General features: G+C 30.6%; 1 protein-coding gene across 1 annotated transcript in view; it reads left to right on the plus strand.

The window, feature by feature from the left end:
- Ube4B (Ubiquitination factor E4B) overlaps window positions 1-15,220 on the plus strand; it is a 118,969-nt gene that overhangs the window by 41,537 nt on the left and 62,212 nt on the right. The window contains exons 10-11 of the mRNA XM_075362502.1: window positions 4,518-4,638; window positions 14,507-14,649. Coding sequence (XP_075218617.1) covers window positions 4,518-4,638; window positions 14,507-14,649 — 264 coding nt within the window. The remainder of the gene's footprint in view (window positions 1-4,517; window positions 4,639-14,506; window positions 14,650-15,220) is intronic.

Genomic DNA, 15,220 nt, shown 5'->3' on the forward strand with positions numbered 1-15,220 from the left:
AAGGGCAATATGCTTCTAAATCAGATGCATATGCTTCTATATCATATGCAATATGATTCTTAAATCACCGAACATTTCGTGTTCATGTAGAAGATTCGCTCTCAGGTAGTGTCTGTCTTCTTTGAGAAGAAGACCTTGAGTGCCTCAAGATAGTGTATGAAGTGCCACCTTATTTTCTGTAGCCCTAAACAGTATTACCAATTGTGTTCAGGCTCCTGTCTCATGTTCTCTATTTGTTGACGATTTTGCTATTTACATTGCGAGCCGTTTAACACCCACAGCAGAGAGACTACAGAACACTATATCTCACTATATATATATATATATATATATATATATATATATACTATATATTTCACTATATCTATTTTGTTTTTAAAAGAATTAAAAACAAAATCTTCCAACCTTTTAGATATATGCGAGTCCTTCCTTAGTAACACCAACTGGGGAGCCGATCGGTCATGTATGATTTATCATACATCATACATGACCATCTTAAATCATCCGGCTTTTGACTCAGTCCTTAGAAATCCTAATTTAGGAAAGTATGAGGCCGTCCATGTTGTACTGCACCTGTAGGTGTCCGTACCCGATGTCTGCTGCAGCATATAAATGCTGACACACCGTCTTTCTTTCCATCGTATCCATGCTCATATCCTCCATGGGGAATAAACCTTATAAATTTTACTTTTGACCTTACGACATACAATATACAATCAGCACTACCTACTGTCTTCCAGCAAATGTTTCAGTGTGTTCACTCCAAGATGAACCCAGACGTGGTGGTATACACTGATGGATCGAGACAAAACAATACTGTTGGTTGTGCATTTGTTGTTAATGAAAGAACTTACATGTTTAGTCTACCCAGTATTACGGGTGTGTTTATCGTTGAATTATACACTATAAATAAGGCTGTAAGTATCATTAACTCTAAATATAGAAAAATTCTTATTTGCAGTTACTCGTGTAGTGCTCTCCAAGCCTATCGTCATTGAAATTTACAACACAATGGCTGATTATTGCAACACAGAAGTATGTTTTTGCCGGGTCCTTAGCCACGTAGGGATTCCAGGTAATGAACATGAAGATTCCGCTGCCAAAGAAGCATGTAATCAGTCTCCTTTCACCATCCGAGTTGCTACTTCTGATTTTATTAATTATGTAAAACAATCACTAAGAGCAAAGTGGCAAGGTGACTGGACGGTTACAGTTGATAATAAACTCCGGCAGATTAAAGATTCTGTGTTGCCATGGGACTCCTTATGCAGAAAAACTTGGCGTGAGGAAGTAGTCCTCTGTCGATTGCAAATTGGACATACGAGGGTCACACACGAGTACCTGTTGTCAGGAGGACACGCACCCCTATGTGCACGATCCAACTGCCGCATGACTGTGTGCCACATACTGATAGATTGCATATGTTATGCGGTATTGCGTCGTAAATTTAATTTACCCAGAAACATTGGTGGTGTCTTGTACAATGATAATGAAATTTTAAAATGGATGTTTCTACTTTTACGTACTACTGGCTTAATACAAAAAAATGTAATATTGTTGTGCATATTTCTTATACTGGAAAAGTTTTTAATAAGTTGGTTTTTAATTTTTGTTTATTTTTACTTTAATATTTTTGGTTCTGTGTTTTTGATTTTATCAAGAGTAGGGAGCCTTTTACACTCCCTATTGGGATTTGTTAAATTTTATATAGTTTCTTTTTTTTTTAACTTTTATGTCTTTTAGTTTTCTTTTTGGTGTTTTTGTTACCCGAGAATGGGTCCTTTACACCCATCTCTGACTTTGTTAAATTCTATTTACTTCTGTTTTTATTTTAGATTTTATCTGTGATATTAGTTGTAAGTTTTATTCATCTTTTAGATTAGTTTTATTTTATTTTTTTATTAAAAAAAAAAATTCCGGGTGATGATAAGCACAGGCGTTTTTCACCCCCCAAAACAAAAAAATAACAAGGGTAATTGTGTCTCAGAAAATTTAAATTTGTGAAGATGAAAGAACCCAAAAGCATAAGCCTAAACAAAACTTTGAGGGTTTTTTTCCTGTGGAAGTTAATGATATCGTGGAAATCTTTGGTGGTTGTTGGCATTTATTAGTATCTAGACTACAGAATTAAATGTTGAAGAATATTTTTCAAAATTCTGTGATAAATTTCTGTAATCTTTAATTTATCTTAAACCTTCTTGTTTTATACTCTTATCAGTTTGTACAATTCTCAATATTGTATTTCACATTGTGTTTTAAAGCCATTGTTGGTTGGTTTTCTAGCTTTCCTATTGTCCTATCTGTCAGTGCCAAATTCTTTATAGTTCCTAAATCTTATGTTTTACTGTCAGATGTTTTTCCACATAAAGCACTCCTGCTTTATAGTACTCTGCTTTTGATATTTTTTGCAGATTTCTTTCTGATTTTCAGTTATTTTATAAAAGTCATTTTACCTCCATATCAAATACTTGAGTATACCTTATGATGATGTGTGTGCTATTGTGAACTCTCTCTAATAGCTTTTATTATTTTGTCAGAAGGTAGCATAAATTTTCAGTATATTATAATTCATTTATACCTGTTTTAATCAATTTTAGGAACATTCATCATGGAATGCAAATAATTGTAATCGATTGCTGTAATAAATATAATTGTTGAAGTTTTGCATATAAATAATGCATTTCTGATATAAATTTTACATATTTAAATTAAAATATATAATGAATATATCTGTTTTTTTTGTCTTCAGTCATCTGACTGGTTTGATGCAGCTCTTCAAGATTCCCTATATAGTGCTAGTCGTTTCATTTCGGTATACCCCCTACATCCTACATCCTAACAATTTGTTTTACATATTACAAACGTTGCCTGCCTACACAATTTGTTCCTTCTACCTGTCCCTCCAATATTAAAGCGACTATTCCAGGATGCCTTAATAAGTGGCCTATAAGTCTCTCTCTTCTTTTAGCTATATTTTTCCAAATGCTTCTTTCTTCATCTATTTGCCGAAACACCTCTTCATTTGTCACTTTATCCACCCATCTGATTTTTAACATTCTCCTATAGCACCACATTTCAAAAGCTTCTAATCTTTTCTTCTTAGGTACTCCGATTGTCCAAGTTTCACATCCATATAAAGCGACGCTCCAAACGTATACTTTCAAAAATCTTATCCTGATATTTAAATTAATTTTTGATGTAAACATTATTTATTTGGCATTTTATGTCGCTCTTGCTTTGTCCATCTTTAGTAATTCTACTTCCCAAATAATAAAATTCTTCTACCTCCATAATCTTTTCTCCTCCTATTTTCACATTCAGTGGTCCATCTTTGTTATTTCTGCTACATTTCATTACTTTCATTTTGTTCTTGTTTATTTTCATGCGGTAGTTCTTGCGTAGGATTTGCCATTCATTGTTTTCTAAATCCTTATTACTCTTAGATAGAATTACTATATCATCAGCAAATTTATTTATTTTTCATCTTGTACTGTTACTCCCAATCTAAATTGTTCTTTAACATTATCAACTGCTATTTCTATGTAAAGATTAAAAAATAATTTGCTTCATGACGGGCATTGTCATGAAGCAAAGATCCCTTTATTCAGCATGTCACGCCTTTTGTTTTGGATTGCATGGTGCAGTTTTTTTAAGGTCTCACAATGTCAGAGTTTATTTTGTCACCATGAGGCAAAAACTCCACCAGCAACACCCCCTTCCTATCCCAACACACCGTACACATGATTTCCGGGCTGAAATTGTCTGTTTAAACTTCACTTCCTTGGTTGATGTTGAATGCTGCCATTTCATGGATTGCTGCTTTGATTCTGGTGTAATGTAAGCCTCCCATGTTTCATCAACTATGACAATTTGGCCTAAAAAATCATTACCCTTTAAATTGTGCCGCTCAAGAAAAGTCAACGCACTGCCTGAATGTTTGGTTTTGTATACCTCAGTCAATATTTTCGGTCCCCAGCATGAGCACACTTTTCATTAATTTAAGCATTTGGTCACAATTTCATAGACAGCACTTCTTGAAACTTGAGGAAACTCTTCAGATAACGAAGAAATCGTAAAAAGCATCTGTTCTCTCTCACTTTTTCGTCATAATAATGACAGAAGGTTGTCCATTCCATTCCTCATCATGATTATTCTGGTTGCCATCTTGAAAAGTTCTAACCAATTTTCGTACCATTCCATTACTCATAATGTTTTCTCCATACACTTCACTGATATGACTATGAATTTCAGCCACTTTCATGCCTTTAAGAAAACAAATTGCATCATGTACTTCAGTCGGCAGGAGTTTCAGTCAGTGGAGGCATTTTAAATACTTTTTAAATACAACAAAGGTAAACAACGCAGTTTACCTTTGTTTGTTAGATCGGGGTACACAGTGTCCATGTGTGAATGCTGACTGCATTTTAAATGGTACTTACTTTAAACTTACTTTTTTAAAAACAGTATTAAATTTGAAAATTTAATAATGTAAAATTCTCTTTTCATGTTTTTATTAGGTTAAGTTAGGTAAAGTGGATCCTCTTTATCCATTCCATCCATCTAGTATGGTCGATATTAAAAATGACACAAGACTGAAATTCACATCTCAGGAAACTGCCGCTTGGGTTGATGAATTAAGTAAGTTAATATTTATATTACAATAAATTTTTTATATATGTCAGTTAAATGTAAAAACGAATTTACATACCTATGAAGTATTTTAATTGTGAATTCACCTTGACCTGAGGTAAGTATTTAAAAATTTTTAATTCTGATCTCTTTTTTGAAAGGATGAATAAAGGAGATATTTGTCACTTAGAGATCATACACTTAATGATCATCACATAATGTGCAGGTTGTATTATACAGCTTCTTTTTAAATAAATATTATGAAATTCTTTTTTTTTCTTTTAAACAAAAAAATTTTTGAGTACGTATAAATTTTCTATAAGTATATGATTCATTCATATGCTGCTTTTTTATAGAATTTTAAAACTCATAATTAACCAGAAACCTACCACTATGAAGAACCAAGACATGTTTTCTGATTATTTATATTATCTTGGTCATGCACATTTAGGAAAATGGTGTTATAAAAATGATTCTTTTTTGTCAGTTTTTTTATATACATAAGGTTTAAATACATATGGAATTAGTTTATATGAATTTTATAACATTTAAAATTTTAGTGTAAATTATAGTAATTTTGTTTAAATCAGAAAGAAAATAATAATATACATGTATAGTTTTAATATACTTTACATTATTTTATTGTAATGTGGTTTGTGGTGTGGTTTTATGCATATATAAAAGATGTAAAAACAAAATTTGAGCAAACTCTAATTACAGGTTTTTGCAAACAAATGAGTTTGTCAGTAAGAAAGAAAGTTGGTGTAGAAATAGTGGATAAAAAATATATTATTTATTTATATTCTTAGAAGTGTATAAAATGCAAAAGATGATAGTGAGAAGAAAATGTATCTATTTTTGGGACTTAGGTAAGTAGACAATATAAGCAATTGGTTGAAAAAGAATTATTTTCAAACAAAGAAAAAAGTTATTCATAATCTTGCATATTTTTTTTTTATAAGAGATCTTATTTTTGAAAAATGAATCATATAAAGGTATTAGAATCAAAATTGGGAGTAAAAAAACAGGTGTAACATACAGAAAGTAGTGATAGGTGATGACTTGTTAAAGAAAGAAAAAGAAGTTGATTAGTTACGTGGAAATTTTACATTTGTATGAATTCGATTTTGCTTTGAATGATTTAAACAATAAATAGTAGGATGGGCGATGTACCATCCTGAATTACTATGCTGTTTTGAAATTTCAAACTTTCTTTGTTCAGCCATTTTTGCTATTATAGAATATAGAAAGTTAAATGGATTGACTTCAAAATACAAACTTTAATAAAGTTTTGGCTAATTTTTTCTATGAAGGAATTAAATTGGTAGGTTTATGTTATATCAAGAGCTATTGGTGCTGAATGAGTAGTGTAATTAATCATGGTTCCCACTGGCAGGAAATATAGTCGTGAATATTTAGAAAAAGTCAGGAAATATTGCAAAAAATTTCAGAGAAGGGCATTTTTGTTAATGAATTAATTTTAATAATATTAGTTATTAATAAAGTATTTTTTAAGTAATTCCAAAATATATTTGATATTCTTTCCTGATGTCAGGAAGTGGTGACCCCATTGTCCAGCATATCACAACTACGTGCTGCAAGCAGCCATTAACATGTCCTGTTCTTACTTCATTCCATGATCATTTTTTTTATATTAAAGGGAGAATATTCCAAATTGCAGTTCATTTTTTTGCTGTGAAGTTTTAACAAAAAGCTACCACTGAAAAATTTAAAGGTTGTTAACTGTTTTCTTGGAATTTCTCTCAAACCACCATGAATTTTTTTTTATTTTTATGTAATTAATTGCTTTTAGATGACATCTTAAAAGACTGTTTAATGACCAATGCTTAGATATAAACCTACACCCATAGTTCAGTTGGTTGATAAAAGGTAGAGATATGTGTATCATATTTTTTTTATGTGTGTAAAAAATATTTTGGACTGGGCAATATGGGCTGAATGGCAGTGACTTCACACACTAAAAAGGAAAGCAGCATAATGAAATAATTAAGATAAGGAATTCTCAACCTTCACTGAAAACCTTTTTATGTTCCAATGGTACTTCAACTCCAATGTTCCAATGGACTAAAACTTTGATCAACAGTTGTGAGAACAGTGGTTGTGATAACATCTGTATTTTTTGCCTGGATCATCTGGATTAATAACATTTTAGTAGCAAATGATATGTTTGAATCCTCAACTTTATTTACATGAAATGACAACACTATTACTTCTTTTTGTTATAAAGACTATGTTTCTAAGGTGGAGATTATGTGGGTTCTCAATGTTTTACAAATTAAGTTATCTTTAAGTTCATGTGAAGATGTTGGTGCAACTTCTAAGATTGTATTTTCTGATTGTTGTACAGTGTCAAAATTCCAGCATGGAGGTAGGTACTAAATGCCTCTTATGTTATCAGTCATGGCCTTGCACCATACTTTGATGGCATTCTGCAAAATCAGTTGCATTCTTGTGTTAATTAGTTGGTATGCTTTGATCAAGCATTAAATAAAATTGTATTGAGGGGTCAAGCGGACTTATTTGTGAGATTTTCTGGTACAAAAACTAATAAAGGACAAACAAGGTATTACAGTATATTTTTGGGAAAGTCCATTGCTCAACATTTTCTCAATGCTTATGTAGAAGGTATCTCCCCTCCAGATAAAAACAAAATATTACAAATATCAGTGACTGGACCAAATGTCAATTTAAGCTTTTTAAAAATGTTCAGTGATCAGCTGAAAGAGAAATGCCTGAAGGAAAGCATTTGCTGAATATTGGTGTTTGCGGTTTACTTGTTGTAAATTGAGCCCTGAAAACTGGGATTGAATCTATCAAATGGAATATACCTTTTTAAGCGATCTTTACTTCTTGTTTAATGATACCACAGCATGGCGAGCTAAATTTAACTCAATTTCTTTTAAAGTACTGCACAACTAGAGGTTAGATAAAGTGAAATGCTTAGAAAGAGCCTTACTAATTTTAGATGACGTAAAGAAATTTATTGACAAAGAAACTTTAATCTAAGCCATACACCATTGTTGTTGAGCATTGTAAAGACAAATTCCTAAAATGTAAATTGGTATTTTACAGATTTACATTTTGTATGTCTATGAACCATTTTTAAGACAGTTTCAGAGCTCAAATCCTCTTGTTCCTTATTTATTTTCACATCGTAATGATCTACTAAAGCATATAATTAATTCAAGTAATATAGTTGCTGCAAACAGTTCTTCAAAACTTACTTCAATATATCTTATTAACTTAGAAAATTAATGTGAATTAAAGAAAATTGATCTTTGATTTTAAACTAATAAATATCTAAAAGAACAAAAACAGCAGATGATAAATTGAGTTTCATAGAAAGTGCCAAACTTTGTTAGTTATAAACTCATCTTATAGCTTGTTTGAATGAAGTTCTTTTATTAGATCTAGCTGTGATTCTTCTTCAGCCTGAACTTGGTTATGATAAAATTTAAGTGTTTATTGGTAGCTTTATATGAAGTTAATAGATTTACTACAAAAATAGCTGAAAAAGCTAAGAAACAATATTTTATGCTATGCATGGATGCTCTCTGAGTAGCAAGTTCAAAGATTTTCTGCAGTTATTGAAGACTGAAAGATAAAAGGAAGTTGGATAAATTTTTTCATCTCTTTTATCAAAATATGTGAACCTGTGGGAAATAGTAAAACTAACTTTTTTTCACATGGAAATTCAACATTCGGAGGCTTTTCCATTAACAAATCTCTTCTTGTGTAAAATTTTCATGAAGAGACAATTTATCAACGAAAAGTTTTTGATGCAGTAGTAGATACTTGTGCCAAGGAGAATGTTATCATTAACAAAAAAATGCTCACTGAAGTGAGAAGCTCTATAAGATGATATGAAGATGTCTTATAGAAAAAAGAAAAAACTTCTTTCATGGAGAATAGAGTAAAAGCCTGAAAAAGAAAATGCAGGCAGAAATTAAAAATGTGGAGGAAGAAAAGAGAAAGTTGGGAGCTACAACTTCGACAGAAGAACATAAAGATATTGAAGAAATGTTGCCCTGTGTTTTATACATACGTAATACATATATAATGAGATTTTGTATTATTTTTTTGATTTTTTGACATGTTAGAATAATAATGACAAAATATTTTTTAAGTAAATGTTAACGTTTGTTAAAATAAGGTGTTCGATTCCAGTTTCCTTATATTTATTCCTTTTAGTTACAGTGATTTTAGTTTTTAAGTTTTGATCATGCATATATGCTTTTTTGATTTTTTTACTTTGCAAAATAATGTAGGCTAATTTTTATGAAAAAAATTTAAGCAACTTATTGTGAGCCATTATTTTTTTAAAATTGCTTAGTTTTTTTCTTATGTGTGATACTTTTAAAGTTGTCATAATGTTCATTTTCATGCAAGAATATATTTGTTGGTTCTTTTACTTGTGCAATTTACTAAGTAATAGTGTAATAGTCTAATTTTAAATGTGTATTGTAAAAAAATCATTACAAAATAAACTTTAAAAATGAATTAAAAAAGGTGTCATTTGGGTAGCTAAGGGATGGTGGTGACTGCAAAAAAATAATATATATATATATATATTGCAGAGTAAACAGCAGTAGCATAACATTCTGAAAGTCAGAAATTTTTACTAAATTGGTCAGAAAAGGTCAGGAAAAACATATCATAAAATTTGGTGGTAACCCTGTTAATGCTGTACTTCTCCTATTTCCACTTTTTATTAATTTTTGTGATATATAATAAAAATCTGAAAAAGAATTAAAATTAAAAGTTAGACATATTTTAAAAGTTAAGTTTTGTAACAATGTTCATTCTTGCACAGTTGATAGTAGTTTACTTAATGTTGATGGCTGCTTGATATGCCTACCAGATATCATTCTAATTGATAAAACATCCTTGCCTAATGATCCATGCTTGGATCAACAAACAATTCATTGCATGAACAAGAAATGCAATGTTTTTGTACCCCAAATCAAAGAAAGCTGCACTAGTTATCTAGAGTCTTCAGAATATCATATATACTATTCCAGGAAATCTAAGTTGCTTTGACAATTTTACTGATGTGGCCTTTAAAATATATTAGGTCTGTAAATAAAGTATAAGTTTTTTTTTGGCGGCCAAAGTGGCAACACTGTAAAGTTACTAGTAAACATATGGTTATATGAACAGCTGATTTATATTAGGTATTAATATTGTTAGTCTATTGTTGCCACGTGAGATGTAAACAAACTTTTTGTGAAACGAGTTTTTGTTGTGCATTACAAAAATAAGTGATACTAATTATGAATAACGCTGTGCAATCAAGTTTTGTGTTAAACCCTTTGAGAATGGTACTGAAACTTTTTCAAAATTGAAAAGGGCATATGGAGATGATGCACTGTCACAGGTCCAAGTTTTTAGGTGGTGTAAAGCATTTTCAGATGGTCGGGAATCAGTTATGTCTCAAAAAAGCAAAAATGAGCAAATCAAAAATCAAACAATGTTAATTTGTTTCTTCGATAGTAATGGCATTGTCCATAAGGAGTTTTTTCTACAGAACAGACTTTCTTTTTCCTGTTTAGCATCCGGTAACTACAGTTTAGATAATACTTCAGAGGATGAATGAGGATGATATGTATGAGTGTGAATGAAGTGTAGTCTTGTACATTCTCAGTTCGACCTTACCTGAGATGTGTGGTTAATTGAAACCCAACCACCAAAGAACACCGGTATCCACGATTTAGTATTCAAGTCCGTATAATATTAACTGCCTTTACTAGGACTTGAACGCTGGAACTCTCGACTTCCAAATCAGCTGATTTGGGAAGACGCGTTCACCACTAGACCAACCCTGACGGGTTTCTACAGAACAGACTGTAAATCCTATGTTTACCGAGAAATTCTTGAAAGACTGTGGAAAAGAGTTGCCTATTTTGAGACCAGCCATCATACAACTGGATGCTGCATAATGATAATGCACCTTGTCACACTGCACTCAGTTAATGAGTTTTTGGCTAAGAAAAACTCCTGTAGTTCCTCAACCACCTTATTCACATGACTTTGAGTCCTGTGACTATTTCCTGTTCCTAACTTTAAAAAAACATCTCGAAGGAGGACACCATTTTGGAACAGTAGAAAACGTTAAAAAAAAATGTAACCGACCATCTGAAGGAAATTCCGGTTTCTGAGATCCAACACTGCTATGAAGAGTGGAAATACTGTTTGGCTTCCAAAGGGAATTATTTTGATGGTAATTGAGTCCATGTATAATTAACTGGATTGAAAATAAAAAGTTTTTCTTAACCAGTCTCATTACTTTATTTACAGACCTCGTATGTGTTTCAGTGACAATGTATAGAAAATTATGAATTAAATTTTTCAGTACCTAAATGATATCATAGTTATTTAATAACGTGTATTTTTTTATTAAAAAAAAATATGATGCTGAATAAGTTGCAACTGTGGTTAGCAAAAAAATATTCATTTTTTAATTTTTTAAAATTATTTCAGTAATAATTTATTAACAGTTAAACAGAAAAAAAATAAAATAAAATAATTTGGAACCGAGATAAAAGTAGGTGAATTAGAATGTATTTTTTATGCTGAATCTTAAATGAAATCAGTTTTTTTACACAGTCAGATTTTTAATTATGACACTTTAAAATATTGAGAAATTTTTTAAGTAGTAGAATACAAAAATAATAATTACAATTGAAATTCCTATCTTCATTTTGCAGATATTTACGTTTATTTTATTTATTTTTTCTTATCTTCCTTTTGTGTCCAGTGTAGTCTTCTCTTTTTACTTCCTTGTACGAAGTAAAGGAAGTATTGTGATTGCAAAAAATTTTGGTTTTCAGATGTCAATGAAAATATCTATTTTGACCAGTTTTGGTGTGACGTACAAATGCCACGCCAAAACTAATGTATGTATCTGGCATAACTCGAAAACAATTAACTGTAGGATGTTGAAATTTTGGATTTAGGATTGTTGTAACATCCCCTGTTAGTTGTGCACCTCCCCTTTTGAATGCAATTGACTGAACCAAAAATCCTCAAAATCCAAAAAAAATTAAATTTTGGACTTCTTAACTGTAGAAATAACCTCTCATTGAGAGCTTTTCAACAATATAAGTGGGTGGTACTTATTTTCATTGGTTTCAGAGTTATAGCCAAATAAAATTTTAATTGATGAAATATTTGTATCTTAGGGGAAGGCACATCGGTTCAAATCAGACTTCATCTCCCTTCTCCCTTCTCTTTTTAAATTTGTTTTTTTATTTCAAATATATTGATTTATTAATAATTATTAACCTCTCATTGTAAAAAAGGTTTATGATGAATAATAATTCAATAACCAAAAAAAAAATGAAAATGGAAGTTTTTAATGAAATAAAATTTTATATACTTTTCATTAAAAAAAAAAAAAAATGTGTAAGTGTAATTTAATAGGCGTACAAGGAAGTTGTACAGATCAGATCATCCGATTTTTATCATCCAGCAGTAGTCACTTGTCTTAGATTCATCCCATCTGCCTTCACAACGTTCCATCTGCAATATATCTTTGTGGAATCTTTCTCCTTATTGGTTGGTGATGTCACCCAAGTTTAAAGAGAAAATGTTCAAATGAGAATGTAAAAACTGAATTTTCAATGACATTTTGCAGCCTAAATTTTTGTAGTCATTTATAAGCTGATCAAGGTTTTCAGCCTTTTGTTTCCAAGAAAACCAGTAACAACATCTTTGAATGACTTCCATGCTGTTAGTACTTTAGGATTCAGTTTACTGTCAAATATATTTCACAAATTAATTTTTTTATTTGTAACCTGATGAATATTACCTCTTTTAATTTAGCTTTACTTAATTATGAAGAACCTCATCAAAATATTTAAAGCCATCTCCATCTTTATCCAGAATGTTCACAAAATTCTTCATCAGGCCTAGTTTTATGTATAGAGGTGTTAAAATAATATGATCTGCTTCGATAAGGGGAATATTAACATTTTCCTTTTCTGGGGTAAACTGATTTCTTTTTGGCTAGTCTTTAACTGTGTAGTGTGTATCTCTAACCCAATTATCCTATAAACTCAAGAAACACATATATTTTTTAAAGCCACTCTGGAGACCGAGAAGCCCTACTGCTCTCAGGTCAGCAATGATTTGCCATGAGTGTTTGTCATAAAATTTTAACATTTTTAATATACCTTCATGTTTCTTTCATTCCTATAGCATGTGCTACCAGTAACACTGCTTTTAAAGCTTCTTTTTGATGAGTATAAATAAACATCAATCATGAATAACATATTCAATGTCCAGTTCAGACATTAGCCCCCTAACATCATGGCAGGGACAAATTAAATCATCTCTTCTAAAGTATTTCACTAAATTTTCGTTTCGATTTTTATATACTGAATTTTAATGTGTTCCATTCTTTAAGGTGTGAATATAGGAGTTCTACATGCTGTTTTGACAAGTACAAGTCAGGAATTTGGTCCCTTAGTTCTGGTGTGTGATAAGGTGAGGTTCAGTATTTGATTCTTCTGGAATGTAATTAATATCTGTTGAAGTTGAGGATTCATCGGTTGATTCTTCTGGGGAATCAGAAATTTCTTTCCAAGAAGTTTGAGCAATCAGAATCTGTAAATTAGCACCATGAAGGTAGTGGTCTCATAGCTGAACGGACATTTAGATGTGCAATGCTGCTTTTATTGTTTGAATTGAGTTTATTAGTAAAATATAAGAAAAAATAGCAGTTATTGTAATGATTAATAGGCTCTCACCAAATCATAGGTGTGGCAAAAGGTAAATGCTTTTTTTTTTCATTTTAACCATTGAGTTAGTTTAACGTAGCACTTGATTCATGCTACATGTGGAGTCCAGGATTTATCTTTTTCTTCTAATGTACGGTCAAAATAATGTTCGTAAGTAGTTTTCAGCAGATTCGGTACTGGTTTTTGGTGACTTTTCATGATGAATTCTCATGTAAAAAAAAAATATTTGGAGAATGTTTACATCCCTAATTTTTATTCATTTAAAATTAAAATGTTTTAATGAACAAAAGTAAACAGAAATATTACAGAAATACTTTACCTAATTATAAAAATAATTAAGATTTAATTTATAACTACTTAGTTAAAATTATTTCATCATGGTGTACAATAAAATACAGTGGGCTCACACACACACACAAGCGCACGCATGCGCGTGCTTGCATGCATATGCATTAACAAATCTTAAATGCTCAATAAAATAATACCAAAAGTTGTTCTGTCATAAAAATCTTTCACTAAATTTATGGCATCACTTATGAAACAATCTTTGTAATATGTGTATGATAAAACCACTACCATAACTAAAGAACACAGCAAATCATACGAAGAGCTGATGAACTCTTACTGAAGAAAATTTCATCACATTGAATTGCTTATTACTGGATTCACTGAACTCACTTATATGTCTATACATGTTCGGCTTGACATGAAATGACATCATTCAAGTGTTATGTATCAAATATATGTCTACAGAATGCATCACAATATAAATCAGATGTGAATAAGTAAACATAAAGACATATTGACGTATTTGTATTGTTTGTTACATAAATAATGAAACAAATAAATTTAAGGGGTTTGTAACTTAAGAACATTATTACATGATGGGTTGTTTCAGAATACTTACTCACATTCAGCATATAAAATACAATATAGAAATTTTTTGTTGACCAGTGTAATTTATTGATTATAACAATTTATAATAATTATTCTATTTATAGTAATTTATTAATTATTACTATAATAATTTATATAAGTATTGCTGTTTATAAAACAATGTTACAAAATGATCTTGAAATGATTTGAAATTTGTAATATGTATTTTTACTTTTCAGATAAGAATCAACGTAGCTGGAAGGAACCCAAGTTCCCAACGCAATGCTGGTTTTTAACATTACACTGCCACCATCTCGCCCTAATTCCTGCTTGTCATAAATACAAGAGACGTGTACGTGCCCTGCGTGATCTACAAAAATTGGTAATTTTTTTGTTATTCTTGTCTTTTGTGTTAAGTAAGTAAACTTTATTGATGTAATTAAAAAGTGTTTACTAATGTAAAATCATTGAAATGGTAATATAATTTTTTCTAACAAGTATGATTTTGTATTTTATCTTTGTACATGCACTTAATTTTATGCAACTTTAGATGTCAGGTGAGGATTCCATTACCGGATCCTACTGTAAAAATTGATTAACTTAAATATGTCATTGAGGTAAATTATGTAAATTTAATTTAGACATTTTATAAAACTAACAGTTTTTTATATTTTATCTCAAACTAATTAAAAAGCTATAACTAATGATAAGGTAGCTCAGCAGATAGAAGAGCTATCTCTCAGCAGATAGAGGTAGTCTAATGTCAACATATAAGACTACTTAAGATTGTAGTTGGTAAGATGAATCATATCAGAATTAAAGTTTCTAGACCGTACAAAATACATAATTACTAAATATATTTATTGGGACATTACAAAATATATTTGATGGGGACATTCTTATAAATATTATTTAAGTTGGAAATACATTGATAAGAATTTTAATAAATCAAA

Source organism: Lycorma delicatula, chromosome 1 (assembly GCF_047948215.1).
Source record: "Lycorma delicatula isolate Av1 chromosome 1, ASM4794821v1, whole genome shotgun sequence".
NCBI lineage: Eukaryota > Metazoa > Arthropoda > Insecta > Hemiptera > Fulgoridae > Lycorma > Lycorma delicatula.